The 11539-nt window shown below is 44.7% G+C and overlaps 1 protein-coding gene across 1 annotated transcript in view; it reads left to right on the forward strand.

Annotated features, from left to right (window-relative positions):
- The window catches only part of ptgfrnb (prostaglandin F2 receptor inhibitor b), a 38053-nt gene extending 27030 nt beyond the window's left edge, over nt 1-11023 (forward strand). Inside the window, exons 12-15 of the mRNA XM_079236745.1 lie at nt 8751-8937; nt 9071-9189; nt 9285-9335; nt 10774-11023. Coding sequence (XP_079092871.1) covers nt 8751-8937; nt 9071-9189; nt 9285-9335; nt 10774-10886 — 470 coding nt within the window. The 3' untranslated portion in view covers nt 10887-11023. The remainder of the gene's footprint in view (nt 1-8750; nt 8938-9070; nt 9190-9284; nt 9336-10773) is intronic.
- The last annotated feature ends 516 nt before the right edge of the window (nt 11024-11539 follow it).

The following is an 11539-nucleotide window of genomic DNA, read 5'->3' on the forward strand; positions in this document are numbered from 1 at the left end:
TAGATTCCAGGTCAATACAGTTGTGCTGTGTCATAGCATGAGTGTGTATGTTTGTGTGTGTCATAGCATGAGTGTGTATGCTTGTGTGTGTTGTGTTGCAAGCGATTGGTTGATTTAGTTACCAGCTCACCTTTTGTAGCTCATTGTTCTGACTCAATAAGATGGGAAGGGAACTTTAGGCCTTTACTCAGAAGGTTGAGCAACTGTGTGTGTGTGTGTGTGTGTGTGTGTGTGTGTGTGTGTGTGTGTGTGTGTGTGTGTGTGTGTGTGTGTGTGTGTGTGTGTGTGTCACACATTCCTTAGGGATGGCTGAAAGCGGCTCTCCTGTTAGAGCTTGTTTTTCTGATGGGCACAGAGGGACACACTCACACACGGAACGTGCCTCATTATTTCTTCATCAGTTTCGTGGTCTGTGCCGCGTTTATATATATCATCAGGGCTGTGGCTCAGGAGGTAGAGCGGGCCGTCCTTTAATCACAAGGCTGGTGTGTGTGTGTGTGTGTGTGAGAGATGAGAGGCAAGTTGTAAAGCGCTTTGTCCTAGAAGGGAGAGCGGCGCCATATAAGCGCAGTCCATTTACCCTTTATTATTATTATTGACTACCTTCAGGAAAATGTGTGTGTGTGTGTGTGTGGGGGGGGGGCGGCTTGTGTGACCTTACTTGAACCCAGATTAGAGAGAGTAACCTGCGTACCCCCTAACAGCAGCGAGGCCTGCAGGTGGACTTTGGGTTAAACTGTCGGGTTCAACCTCACAGAGCCGCTACAGACTCTGTCACCTTGTTTTTCACTGCGATATTTAAGTCCTGCACCTTTTTATGGAAGCAGCACTATTGTGGCTAGAGGTAGAGAGAGCTAAACAATATGCTACATCAAGGTTATAATGCCATAAATCATAAAAACACAAGTTACATTTCTTGGTCTCAGGTGAGTCAATTATTGCTCACTGGTTGCACATAATTATTATTATTTTCATGCAGGATCTGATTTGTTTTTGGTCAAATTTTTAATGATGCATGAAGAATAAAGTGATTTTAATGACATGTCACATTTGTAAGTTGAAGTGTTCGTCACATGATTCTTTCAAGGACCGTCAGAAATGTCCAAATCCAACTATAACTTCTGTTTTTACAGTTTCTGGCTGAGACAAACTGTAGAAACATGCAGTTTCCAAAGCTGCCGGCGGGTTAAATCCTCCGTATATTGTTTGCGTATCGTTGGCTGTGAAGAACATTGTATCTTTGAGAGACTTCTTATTCGGTTTTATTCTTTTATACTCGTTCCTGTTTAAGTTGCACCACCTCCAGACAATAGCTGGTAGGTACTCCAGTGTGGTGTTGGCCTGAGAGCTTCAGACATGATCAGTGGCTTTCTATTCACTTTACGACTTCAGTCGCTTCTCTCATCACTTCCTGTCTGGAGATTTGAGACCAGAATTGAATGCGGATAACTGTGTCAAATCCATCTCCTTCGTTGGGACTGGACCTTCTGTTCTTCCCCCAGTTTGTGATCAGTGCCGTCTCCGTCGTTGTCGCCGTCATTACAGTCGCAGTTTGTGCTGATTTCCTGATCAGTTTTTACAATCCTAGACGCTGTCATCGGCGTGGTTTGTGTTCGTCTGCTCTCTCCATCTCTTTGACCGCGTGTTGTTTTGCCTTGGCGTGTTATCTTGGCGTGTTATCTTGGCGTGTTAACTCGCCGTGCTGCAGTGCGCGGACACACAGCATCCATTACCCGAGGAATGGCTGGAATGCAGTTGCAGTTTGTGAGATGCCGCATACTTGAAATCAGTGGTAATGAGATGACATCACCATTAGAGATATTTTTCCCTGCTTTTTTTTTTTTTTTATTTATTTGAAGCATTGAAGCTGTGACAGTTTTCTTCTGAATATCACTTTTTTGCTTCTTCTCTGCTCTGAATCCTTTTGTTAAAATAACGGCATACTACTCTGATCCTCCTGAGAAAATAAAGCTTTGTACTCGGCTTGTTCACACACAGGCCAGGAAGTAAGGTACGATCGTCACGAGTCTATCAAGATGATTTAATTTAGATTCAGTGTCAAAATAAATTGTGTTTAAAGGGATTAATCAAGTAAACTAAACTTTTATGTGTTCAAAAATGACAATCTGTAATCTTCAGAGTATATTCTTACGCTTTGTGTATCTGTATGCTCTGAAATACTGTGACGTAATGTGTGTTATGTACTTGGAAAGCATCTCTAAATGGAAGGTGTGTAGGTATAATCTTTGTGAGCACACAGACAAGTTTGCACATGCTAAAAACCTGAGATCTTCAGTTTACTGTCAGAGGAGTAAAGGAAAATATTCACTTTTAGGAAGTTTTTTTTCTTCTCTTAAAAAATGACATCAAAAACAAATGTTTCAACACTAAGTCCATTAATCATTGGAGCTCTACTTGGTGGATAATTGCAAACCTGATGAAGGGAATTCAAAAGCATGGCATGAGAATCACAAAAATAACCATTTTGTCATTATTTAATTTGCTACTAAATCCAGATTTTGAAGTAGAAGCTGATTTATTAAAACTTGATCCAGTTGCAATTATAAAAAAAAAGAGTATATTACAAATATTTAACTTGCATCTTGACTGGTTTGTGTTACTTTTGACTCGCGACGCTCAATCAAAACACAGTGAGAGCGTCTTCAGTGTTCTCTGGCTTTAAGTTTCTGACTTTCATCACTAGTTTATATGAGCAGTGGCTCAATGCCGATGTGTCTTCCATTCCCCTCAGCTCTGAGGAATGATTAGCGCCTTGTAGCTCGTTGTTTTGGTGTTACGGCACATTTAGCTCTTTTTGTTGAGTCTCAATGTTCTCAACGTTGTTTCCAGCTGTGGCCGGCAGCTGTGTTCAGTAAACCGTGTGCCCTGCCCAGCAGTACACAGCAGATGGATGAAGTTGGCGACTAGCTGGTGGAGCATGTAGCATCTAAAGGTATCTCAGAGTTCGTTTCATCAGGTGGCCGCAGACACGACACCTAGTGGAAGATATCGTCACTGCAATTGAACCCGATTGGCTTGAAGCGGACATTTTTACGTGGACCTTGTTCAGCATCGCATCCCAGGATCCTCCATGCTTTCACACCTTTGAGTATGTCTTTCCGTGATTGCTGCAATTAATGTCCGTGTATTTTAATGAGGAGTGCAGGACAAGTTTTAGTAAATGCGCACAGGATTTTGGGACATTTTGCCAAACACCTGGCAACCTGAACCATATTTAAAAATAACTCTGTGTGGTAAGTTTAATGACACATCCTTCTCCCCTCTTTTGGCTCCTCTACTCCTTGTATCCTCCTCCCTCCCTACCTCCCTCCTTCCCTCTCCACTAGCACCAAATTACCCAGCTGTCTTTGCAGGGACGACAGGCAGCCGTTAATTAGCCAATCTCACGCTCCGTTAGCCGGCTGGGGAGACAGAACGAGGTAGAGGAAGAAAAGGCGGCGAGATGGAGAGAGAGAGCGAGAGAGAGAGAGCGAGAGAGAAGGTGGGAGTGAATAGGGGAAAGTGGAGAGAGCTAAACAGATTGTTAAAGTGAGCGAGAGTGGAAGGGAGTGAATAGAGGAGGCAGTAAATGGAGGAAGAGTGGCTCGGAAACGGCATGCAAAGTTTCCTAAAGAGGAGGAGAGCAGGAATGGGAAGAGCTGTTGGACATTGAGGGGATGAGAGCAGAAAGACTCAATGACTCTCACTCCATTAACTGTTTCTGGTGAACTAATGCTCTTATTTTTAAACGGTTCCATTTGGAGCCACCAGTGTTCCCAGTCTGTGCCGCCGCTTTAATAAAGCTGGTAGTTGAGTGGCGTTAGAAAAACAGACGAGGCCTCTTTTTGTCAGGGATCCAAAAGCTCTCAGTGCAAACTTCCCATTAGCTTTCATGCTATTTGTGCTTCGGTTCCATTCTCTCGCTCTTTATTCATTTGTCAAAAACGTCTTTCTAGTGTTCAGTGGCCTCTGGATGACTGCAAGAAATCAAAACGACCACTTCTTTCTTTCCAGGTGTTCAGCAGAAGCGAAAGAAGAGCCTCGACTGAAAACATCAAACGGCGTTTCACTCTGGACTTTTAGAGTAGAAAATAAAAAACTGGAGCAAATGGTAGCGATCCAAACATGGAGAGAGGAAAGGATAGTAAAACCCAAATTGAAAATGTTGAGCTAAACAGCAGAGCGGTGCCATAATTTTCACTCCATTAGGTCTTCCAGTTAAATGGGAATGGGAGCGAACATGCAGCTTTAAAGGAATCCTCCCAAATGGCAGATTTCAGTGTGATCAGACTGCAGGTTTTACCAGAAGTTTTCAAACGACACTCTTCTGTTTCTGTTTACCGTAACTCAAAGAAGAGGAAGTTAGACGTTTAATCCATGTTAACTAATAACTAATATGCACATTTCCACTTGAAACCTTGTGCATTAGAAATAATGGAGAATATGTTTAAAGTCATTTAAGTATTTAAAGATATCTAATGTTTTATCTGCTGAAATCTGGAAATGAAGGTGTTGACCTAACGCGTTCGTGCAGCTGAATCCGTGTCATGTATTCAGAGGGCGTCTGCATGTTAAACACGTTGAATATCATATTACGTTTGCACTGGTTTGCTGGAGGTCTTATTAAGCATTCAGCGAGTCAGACGGGGACTTTGCTTCCCAGTGACTTGGTTTCTGTGAGGCTAAATAGTGTTTTTATAGTGTTTAGTATTCCACTCTCTACCAGGGCTTTCCTGCTTTATGGAGCAGAGAACACACACAGTTTCATTAGAAGCGCTGCTGGTAATTGTCAGTCGTGTGTGTGTGTGTGTGTGTGTGTGTGTGTGTGTGTGTGTGTGTGTTTTTCAGGCAGTTGTAAGTCCTGGACTCTCCTCGGGGGATTAATCCAGAGAAATCCAATCAGACTGTCTTCATTTCCACAGACAGCCATTTTAGTTTTATTAGCCCAGACAGGAGCCAGATATTCTATTAGAGCCGTACTGTAGTTCCTCGATCACCAGGGTCTTCCTTCCTCTCGCTTCGCCACCGAAAAACCTGCGACCATTAATGAAGCTCAAGAAGTTGTGACGGCTCGGCGCTTTACACCCGACAAAAGGTTTGCCGGTCTTCCTCCTGCCGTTGAACGTCGTTATCGCTGTGCTGTCTGGTGGCATGACCTTCTTTTCTTCTTGTGACGCCAGGAAAGGTCTTTGAGCCGGACGCTTCTTCAAGATTAGTCTTTACTCGCACACGACACGAGCCTCCGCTGGTATTCCTCAAACATGTACCGGGAAGAGTCCAAAAGTCAATGAGTGTTACCGGTATAAACTGACCTCTGCAATGGAGGAGGGACGGTTATTACCTGTAGACCTGCATCTCATATTCATGGGCTACTTTATTACCTTTTATATAAAAGCGCTGTAAAGAACAGGTCAAGTGTTGAATGCATTATCACGAAAGGAAGGTTGAACATTTTTTTTTTTTTTAGCATCTTCGGTTTCTGAAGCATCAAAAATCAAATCCTCCGACACGTGAACCGTTTCATCAGTGCATATTTGTGACAGTCACGTCTGAAAAGTTCTGCTCCTGCGAGTGCAAAGTTACAAAAATGCACAACCAATGCAATTATGTCCTTTTGTGGTTATTTTAATCCATTATTTGTCCCTAAAAACTAAGCTGCTCACAAGACTGTTAATCTAATATCGTCAGTTTCTCTTGTGAGATTTTGAGAATCTTTTATGTAAAAAAAAAAAAAAGCTTAACAGACATGGTGGACAGCATGTTGCTTGACCTCCGGCTGAAGGCCGCCGTGGTCCGGGTCTCGAGACCGGTCTCGCCACAGACCCCCTGGCCTTGAGGACGGGAGCGGCGGACCCCGCCTCTCTCTGCTGTGAGTCCTCCCACACTCACCTGTTCAATCCCCCCTCCAGGTGCTCTTGGATAGTCAGTTTCATGCACAGGAATTGAAGAAATGCACATGCACCAGACAGTAAAGCTTATCGAGGAGTTCATATAGAGGAGGAAGGTATGGTCTGCTGTGTGTCAGCCTGCTGGTGGGGTCAGAGCCTCCTCCCATGAGGATGGCGTCTCTGCCGATACTACTTGCTCTCTGAAGATGTGCTGGCACTGCTGAGGCCCCTTGCTGTTGATTTATGGCACCGCAATAAACAAAATAATCCTCCCTCAGTCACCAAGTATTTTCAAATCCCCTTCCCTCTCCTCGGTCTCCGTCCTCTCCGCCGTCAAGAACAAAGAAAGTAAAGGATGGAAGCGCGAGGCTTTCTAATTATAGCCCACGTTCCTCGAATATGGGCGTCGTCTCTGAAACAAGCAGCCAGAGTTCATGCGTCAGTCCTGCAGAATTATGCAAAGCACGTCTTTGATCATTAACGGCAATGTCAGACACTAACCTGGTGTTATCACAGCGCCGGAGAGAAGCGTCTCTTTTGACTGTCAGTTTTTAAGTGATGTGATTATATAAGAATACTGTCACAGTGATGATGTAAGGGATTAAAATAGTTTTCAAATGTCCTGTCATCAGAAGTAAATATACTTAAATGGGTCGAGTTATTTTTACCTGTTTTGTAAACAAATGAAAATACAACTTTACCAACAATGGAAAGACGTTTAAATGTTGGTTCATTACTGTGTGTGTGAAAAGAAGCGGTGCCCCCTCTATGCTGTCCTAATGCATCCCACAAATAGTGCACGATAATATGCCTCTACTTCAAATAATATTCATAAATACATGGGTCAAATTTCAAGTCTATGCAACAATGCAGCATTCATAGTAAATCCTGCGGCAGACAATACTATCAATAAAAGTGTATTTTATTTGCTGAGTCGGCATATTGCAACAGTCGGATTAAATAAATGCTGTGGTTTAAAAAAAAAAGAACATTTTGCTGCTGGTGTCTGAAATGAAAAGAGTTGAGCAAGAATGTCCTCACTTACTTTAGGGCAATTTATTTATTTAAATTTGAAATGTACAACGTTGGCCTGAAGACGAGGGAAAAGCTAAAGGGCTGACCAGAAACCTCGGGATCTGTTCAGCAGATTTAATTTAAAGTAATGAAAGCGTGGCCAGTGGGCAGGAAGATATCCAAAGTTGTCTGATAATGATCAATATAAAGAGACCAGGGGACTCTAAAGTAAAACCAAGGCCGGTGTTATTACTGCCTCTGCTGCTCCGCTACTACTGATTTTTAATGATGTAGCACTTGCATATTAAAACCATTAGGGAACAGAGAAATTGAGATGTGATTCATTACTCTGCTGTGGGTGAGTTCACTCCTCTCCCCTCTTCATTATGTTCCCTTCTCCCCCATTTCTCCATCTCTTATTCTTCCCTCTGTTTTGTTTTTTTGTCGCCATAATTGTTTTTTTTCATCATCGTTTGTCTTTTTTCTCCACGTCGTCGCTCTCTTTATTTTTTATTTTTTCATCTGTATCCTCTATTTGTCTCGTAAATGTCAGAGGATGACTCAGGCTGCATGGGGTTTTTAGTGTGTGTGTGTGTGTGTGTGTGTGTGTGTGTGTGTGTGTGTGTGTGTGTGTGTGTGTGTGTGTGTGTGTGTGTGTGTGTGTGCAGGAGGTACAGTGCTAATAGTCCCTCTCTCCCTGACAGACTAATGACTAGTTTGTGCTTCCCTGTCTCTCTCTCTTTCTCCCCCCATCTTCCTCTTGGAAATAATTAGCTCGCTCGCCCCCTTTCCAAAGATTACATCTTTTATCACAATTTCTCTCTTGTCCCTGTTTTCTTTCTTTTGTCATCACTATCCTCCTTTATCTGTCACATGTCCATCTTTTTTATCTCCCTCGATGGAGGAGGAGCAGCAGCCGCTGTGTGTTTTTTAATCGTGGTGATGATGGAGCATCACGGAGGAATCGGGGCTGCATTGTACCGAACATCCGAAGATAGCGCTCTCCTTCCATCTCTCTGTTGTAATAAGTGCAGTAACGCAAGATGGGGAAACCTCACAATGCAGAAAGAATCGCTCTCACAAAAAAAAAAAAAAAAAAAAGTTATCACAAACCTTTCACTCACTGCTGTCAAACACAGCTGCCCTTCTCTCCGTGACTCACCGCCCGGTGGTTTACTCTGTGTTACATTAGGGAAGTGATGTCATGCAACATTAAAAGGGGAAATGTGTCTTTTAATGTTCCCTTTTAACTGAGGCTGTTCTCTTTTCCTGATCATACTGATGTTGAGCTGATTGTCTTCATCCACTCCTGGCTTTGAGCTGGAGTAGTTTCTAGGTGTTGCTGTAGCCTCACATAGGGCTGGTTCTCTTCTGCCAACAGCTCTGGGACTCTCCTCCCTCACTGCTACCAACACCCGGCCAGCTTTATGCAAAGGACGCGGTCAATATGCAAATGTCACTTTAAGCTTTTGGAAAATTGGTTGAAAGTGACACATATGCAACACAGCTGCACGTCTTTTGACCATCTTTAAGCTGCTTTTTATATATTGTACCAGATGGTGTAATTGTGGACACAAAGTAGTGCAATATGTGGAAGCATATCAAAGGTCCGTCATCCAGCTGTGAATGGTGCATTGAGGGAAACGGGCCATAAAGCACGCTAACAATGCTGCACATCTTCAAAGACATTTAAGAAAATATACATGTTATTTTTTACTTGGTTTGAAACGTGGTTGGAGCATTTTTTTTCTTGGGAAAACAAATCACAGCTCCCCATTAATATCTCTCTCTCTCTCTCTCTCTCTCTCTCTCTCTCTCTCTCTCTCTCTCTCTCTCTCTCTCTCTCAGACGACCTGGCGTACGAGGTGCGTTGGTTTTTCACCCGGCTGCGCGGCGGAGTGACGACGACCCAGGTGGCCGCCGTCGACCGCTTCGGCGTCGTGAGGAAAGAAGCCCGCAACTCGTCCAGCGACGTGTCGGTGGAGCGCAAAGACACGCACACCTACGTGTTGAACATCCACGGCACTCAGGACAGGTGGGCGGGACCGTGGGCGGGACCGTGGGCGGGGCCGTGGGCGGGGCCGTGGGCGGGACCGTGGGCGAGCGGCGGCGGAGCGGCGGGCAAACGAACGTGCCGCGGTCTTACTGTGTGTCTGTGTGCTCTGCAGCGACAGCGGGGAGTACCACTGCGTCGCCACACCCTGGTACCTGTCGGCCTCCACGGGAGTCTGGACTCAAGCCGGAGAGCTGACGTCATCTCGAATCTTCCTGACCGTCCGCTTTGCTGGTGAGATGACGGATTACAGCAGAACTCATATCAGCTGTTGCATGAGCTGCTCCTATTTATTAAACAACCAATCTCTTCCTCTGTCCCTTCTGCAGTGTGGGAGTCCCTGAAGCTGCCTCTCTTATATGGAGTCGCAGCCTCAATAGGTAACTATCATGCATTTTAATGCTTTACTTTGTGCTTGCACGACTAAACGTTGCAACCCATCGATCAACATCCGGGTTCGTTGATGTTCTGCTCGGTGAAATCTGAAGGTTCAGCAACCCCAAAAAGTTTAAATGCCGCTTCCAGCCAAGAGCTGCACAGAAAAAGTGCAGAATGAGGCTTTCGCTTGGCTCGCTGACACTGGCTGTCAGCGCGGACTTCTTCTCTGAAAGCCGCTGGCTGATAGACGAGCTGACGGTGCTGCGCTTATTTAGGACACATGTCTGACAGCTGGCATCGCCGGCGCACAGCGGAATTAAATAAGACAAGAACCTGAATTTGTTTCTGCTTAAAGTAGCCAATGACAATCAATAAAATATGCCTTCACTGGCACAGTGACAGCGCTGGGGACGTCCCTGGTTGCCATTCGTAAGGACGGTCTCGGAGGCGAGTGCAGTGGATGAAGTCGTGCTGGAGGAGCCGCCATTATCGATATTCTAGTGGCACTTCTACCATGTGGGGGAAGTTGTTGCAGATGGGCAGATTGATAAACGGTTAATTAAGAAATGGTTCTAGCATGCAACGCCTCCTGAAACCACAATTTTGTTTTTACATTTTTGTTTAGATGTAACACACAAAATAATGAGCTGCTAATTAGAGGCATCGTCATGGAGTTTAGCTTGCATACTTCACTTTAATAGTTACTGGGCCATTAGATGGTTACTACCCACAGATCAGGGACTACATTTATACTCCGGTTAAAACGCATATACGGTTCCTGAAAAAGTTCCTGTGGTGGAGACTTACGGTTTAGTTTATTTACTGGATCCCCGTTAGCTGACGCCTTAGCGGCCGCTAATATTCCTGTTGGTCCACAGAAAGGACAAAATACATACAAAAACATGCAAAACATAAACAAAATAAAAATAGTACAGTCGGATACCTCGTGCAGTTGAGGGCTAGTATGTATAATATGCAGTTCAACCATAATTTATACAAGAAAAATCAGATGACTAAAAAGCAAAGGAAAACGTCAAGTGGTTGATGTCCTGAGGCGCGCCTGTAATTGTTTTTTAAATGACAGATTACCAGTATGAGTAATATGAGGAGGAAGTGAATTCCAAGCAGTAATTGCACAAAAAAAATAAGTTTGTTTGAGGAGGTTTGTTCTTGGGGTTGGAGGAATCAAGTGACCTGAGCTACTGTTCCTTGTGTGATGGTTATGTCTGTTAGATGTATATTGTAACTGATTTGAAGAAATATGCAGGTGTCTGATTAAATACTACCTTCCTGAAAAACGTGAGAAGGCTAGAGTGAAGTTGATACGGTAATACCAGTAGAAGAAGTAAAAACACAGTTGAAAGCATTGTACAGATTAGCATTGGAGGAGGAACGAGTGGTGTTGGTACCGTGGTTGTTGACCTTGTCCCGTGTCCCCAGGTGTGGGCCTCTTCTCTCTGGTCCTGGGACTGGTCTGCGCCCAGTGCTGCTGCCGCAACACCATCAACACTCCGCGCTCACGCAACAAGCTGATGGACCTGGAGATGGACTGACAAACACTTTCCCCCGCACCCACCCACTGCAGCGCTCACAGGAAACCACACCCGGCTCACAGACACACGCCCACAGACGGCTTCTGGGACTCCCAGTTGTTTCCGTGCGACGGACGTTGGGAGTAAAAAAAAAAAAACAACAACGCCACATTTCCTCAGCTCTGCAGTGGAGGAGCGGGGGACTTTTACACGCACCAATGGGACTTCAATTTCTATGAAGATCCATTGAAATCATAGAACTACAAGAAACTCGGAGGAGTAAAGATTTTTTTGAGGAACAGGTTTGAGATATCACTGCTGCTTGGGAATAAAGGACCATAAACGGGTCTGCTGTAACCACTAGGGATAGCACATCAAGCGCCCCGCTGGACTACTTTTTGTTTTCTTCCGATGCCGAGGCTCCCTGCAGAGAACGACCAGATGAAGGGCCCACCAGCGGACCCCGCTGAGTTTTCCTCTGTTCAGGAAGCACAGAAAAGTCAAGCGGTCGGTTGAGTCGGGTTGGATCACATGGCTGAAGTCATTTTGTATTTGCAGAGACCGGTTCAGGCCTTATCGCCCTCACGGAGTCCGAGGAAAACGAAACGTGCTCCGCCTGCTTTCCACTCGAGAGGTATTGCACTACCACCCCAGAGTATTCCTTCCTTAACTTC

This window comes from Taurulus bubalis, assembly GCF_910589615.1.
Source record: "Taurulus bubalis genome assembly, chromosome: 21".
In the NCBI taxonomy this organism is placed as follows: Eukaryota; Metazoa; Chordata; class Actinopteri; order Perciformes; family Cottidae; genus Taurulus; species Taurulus bubalis.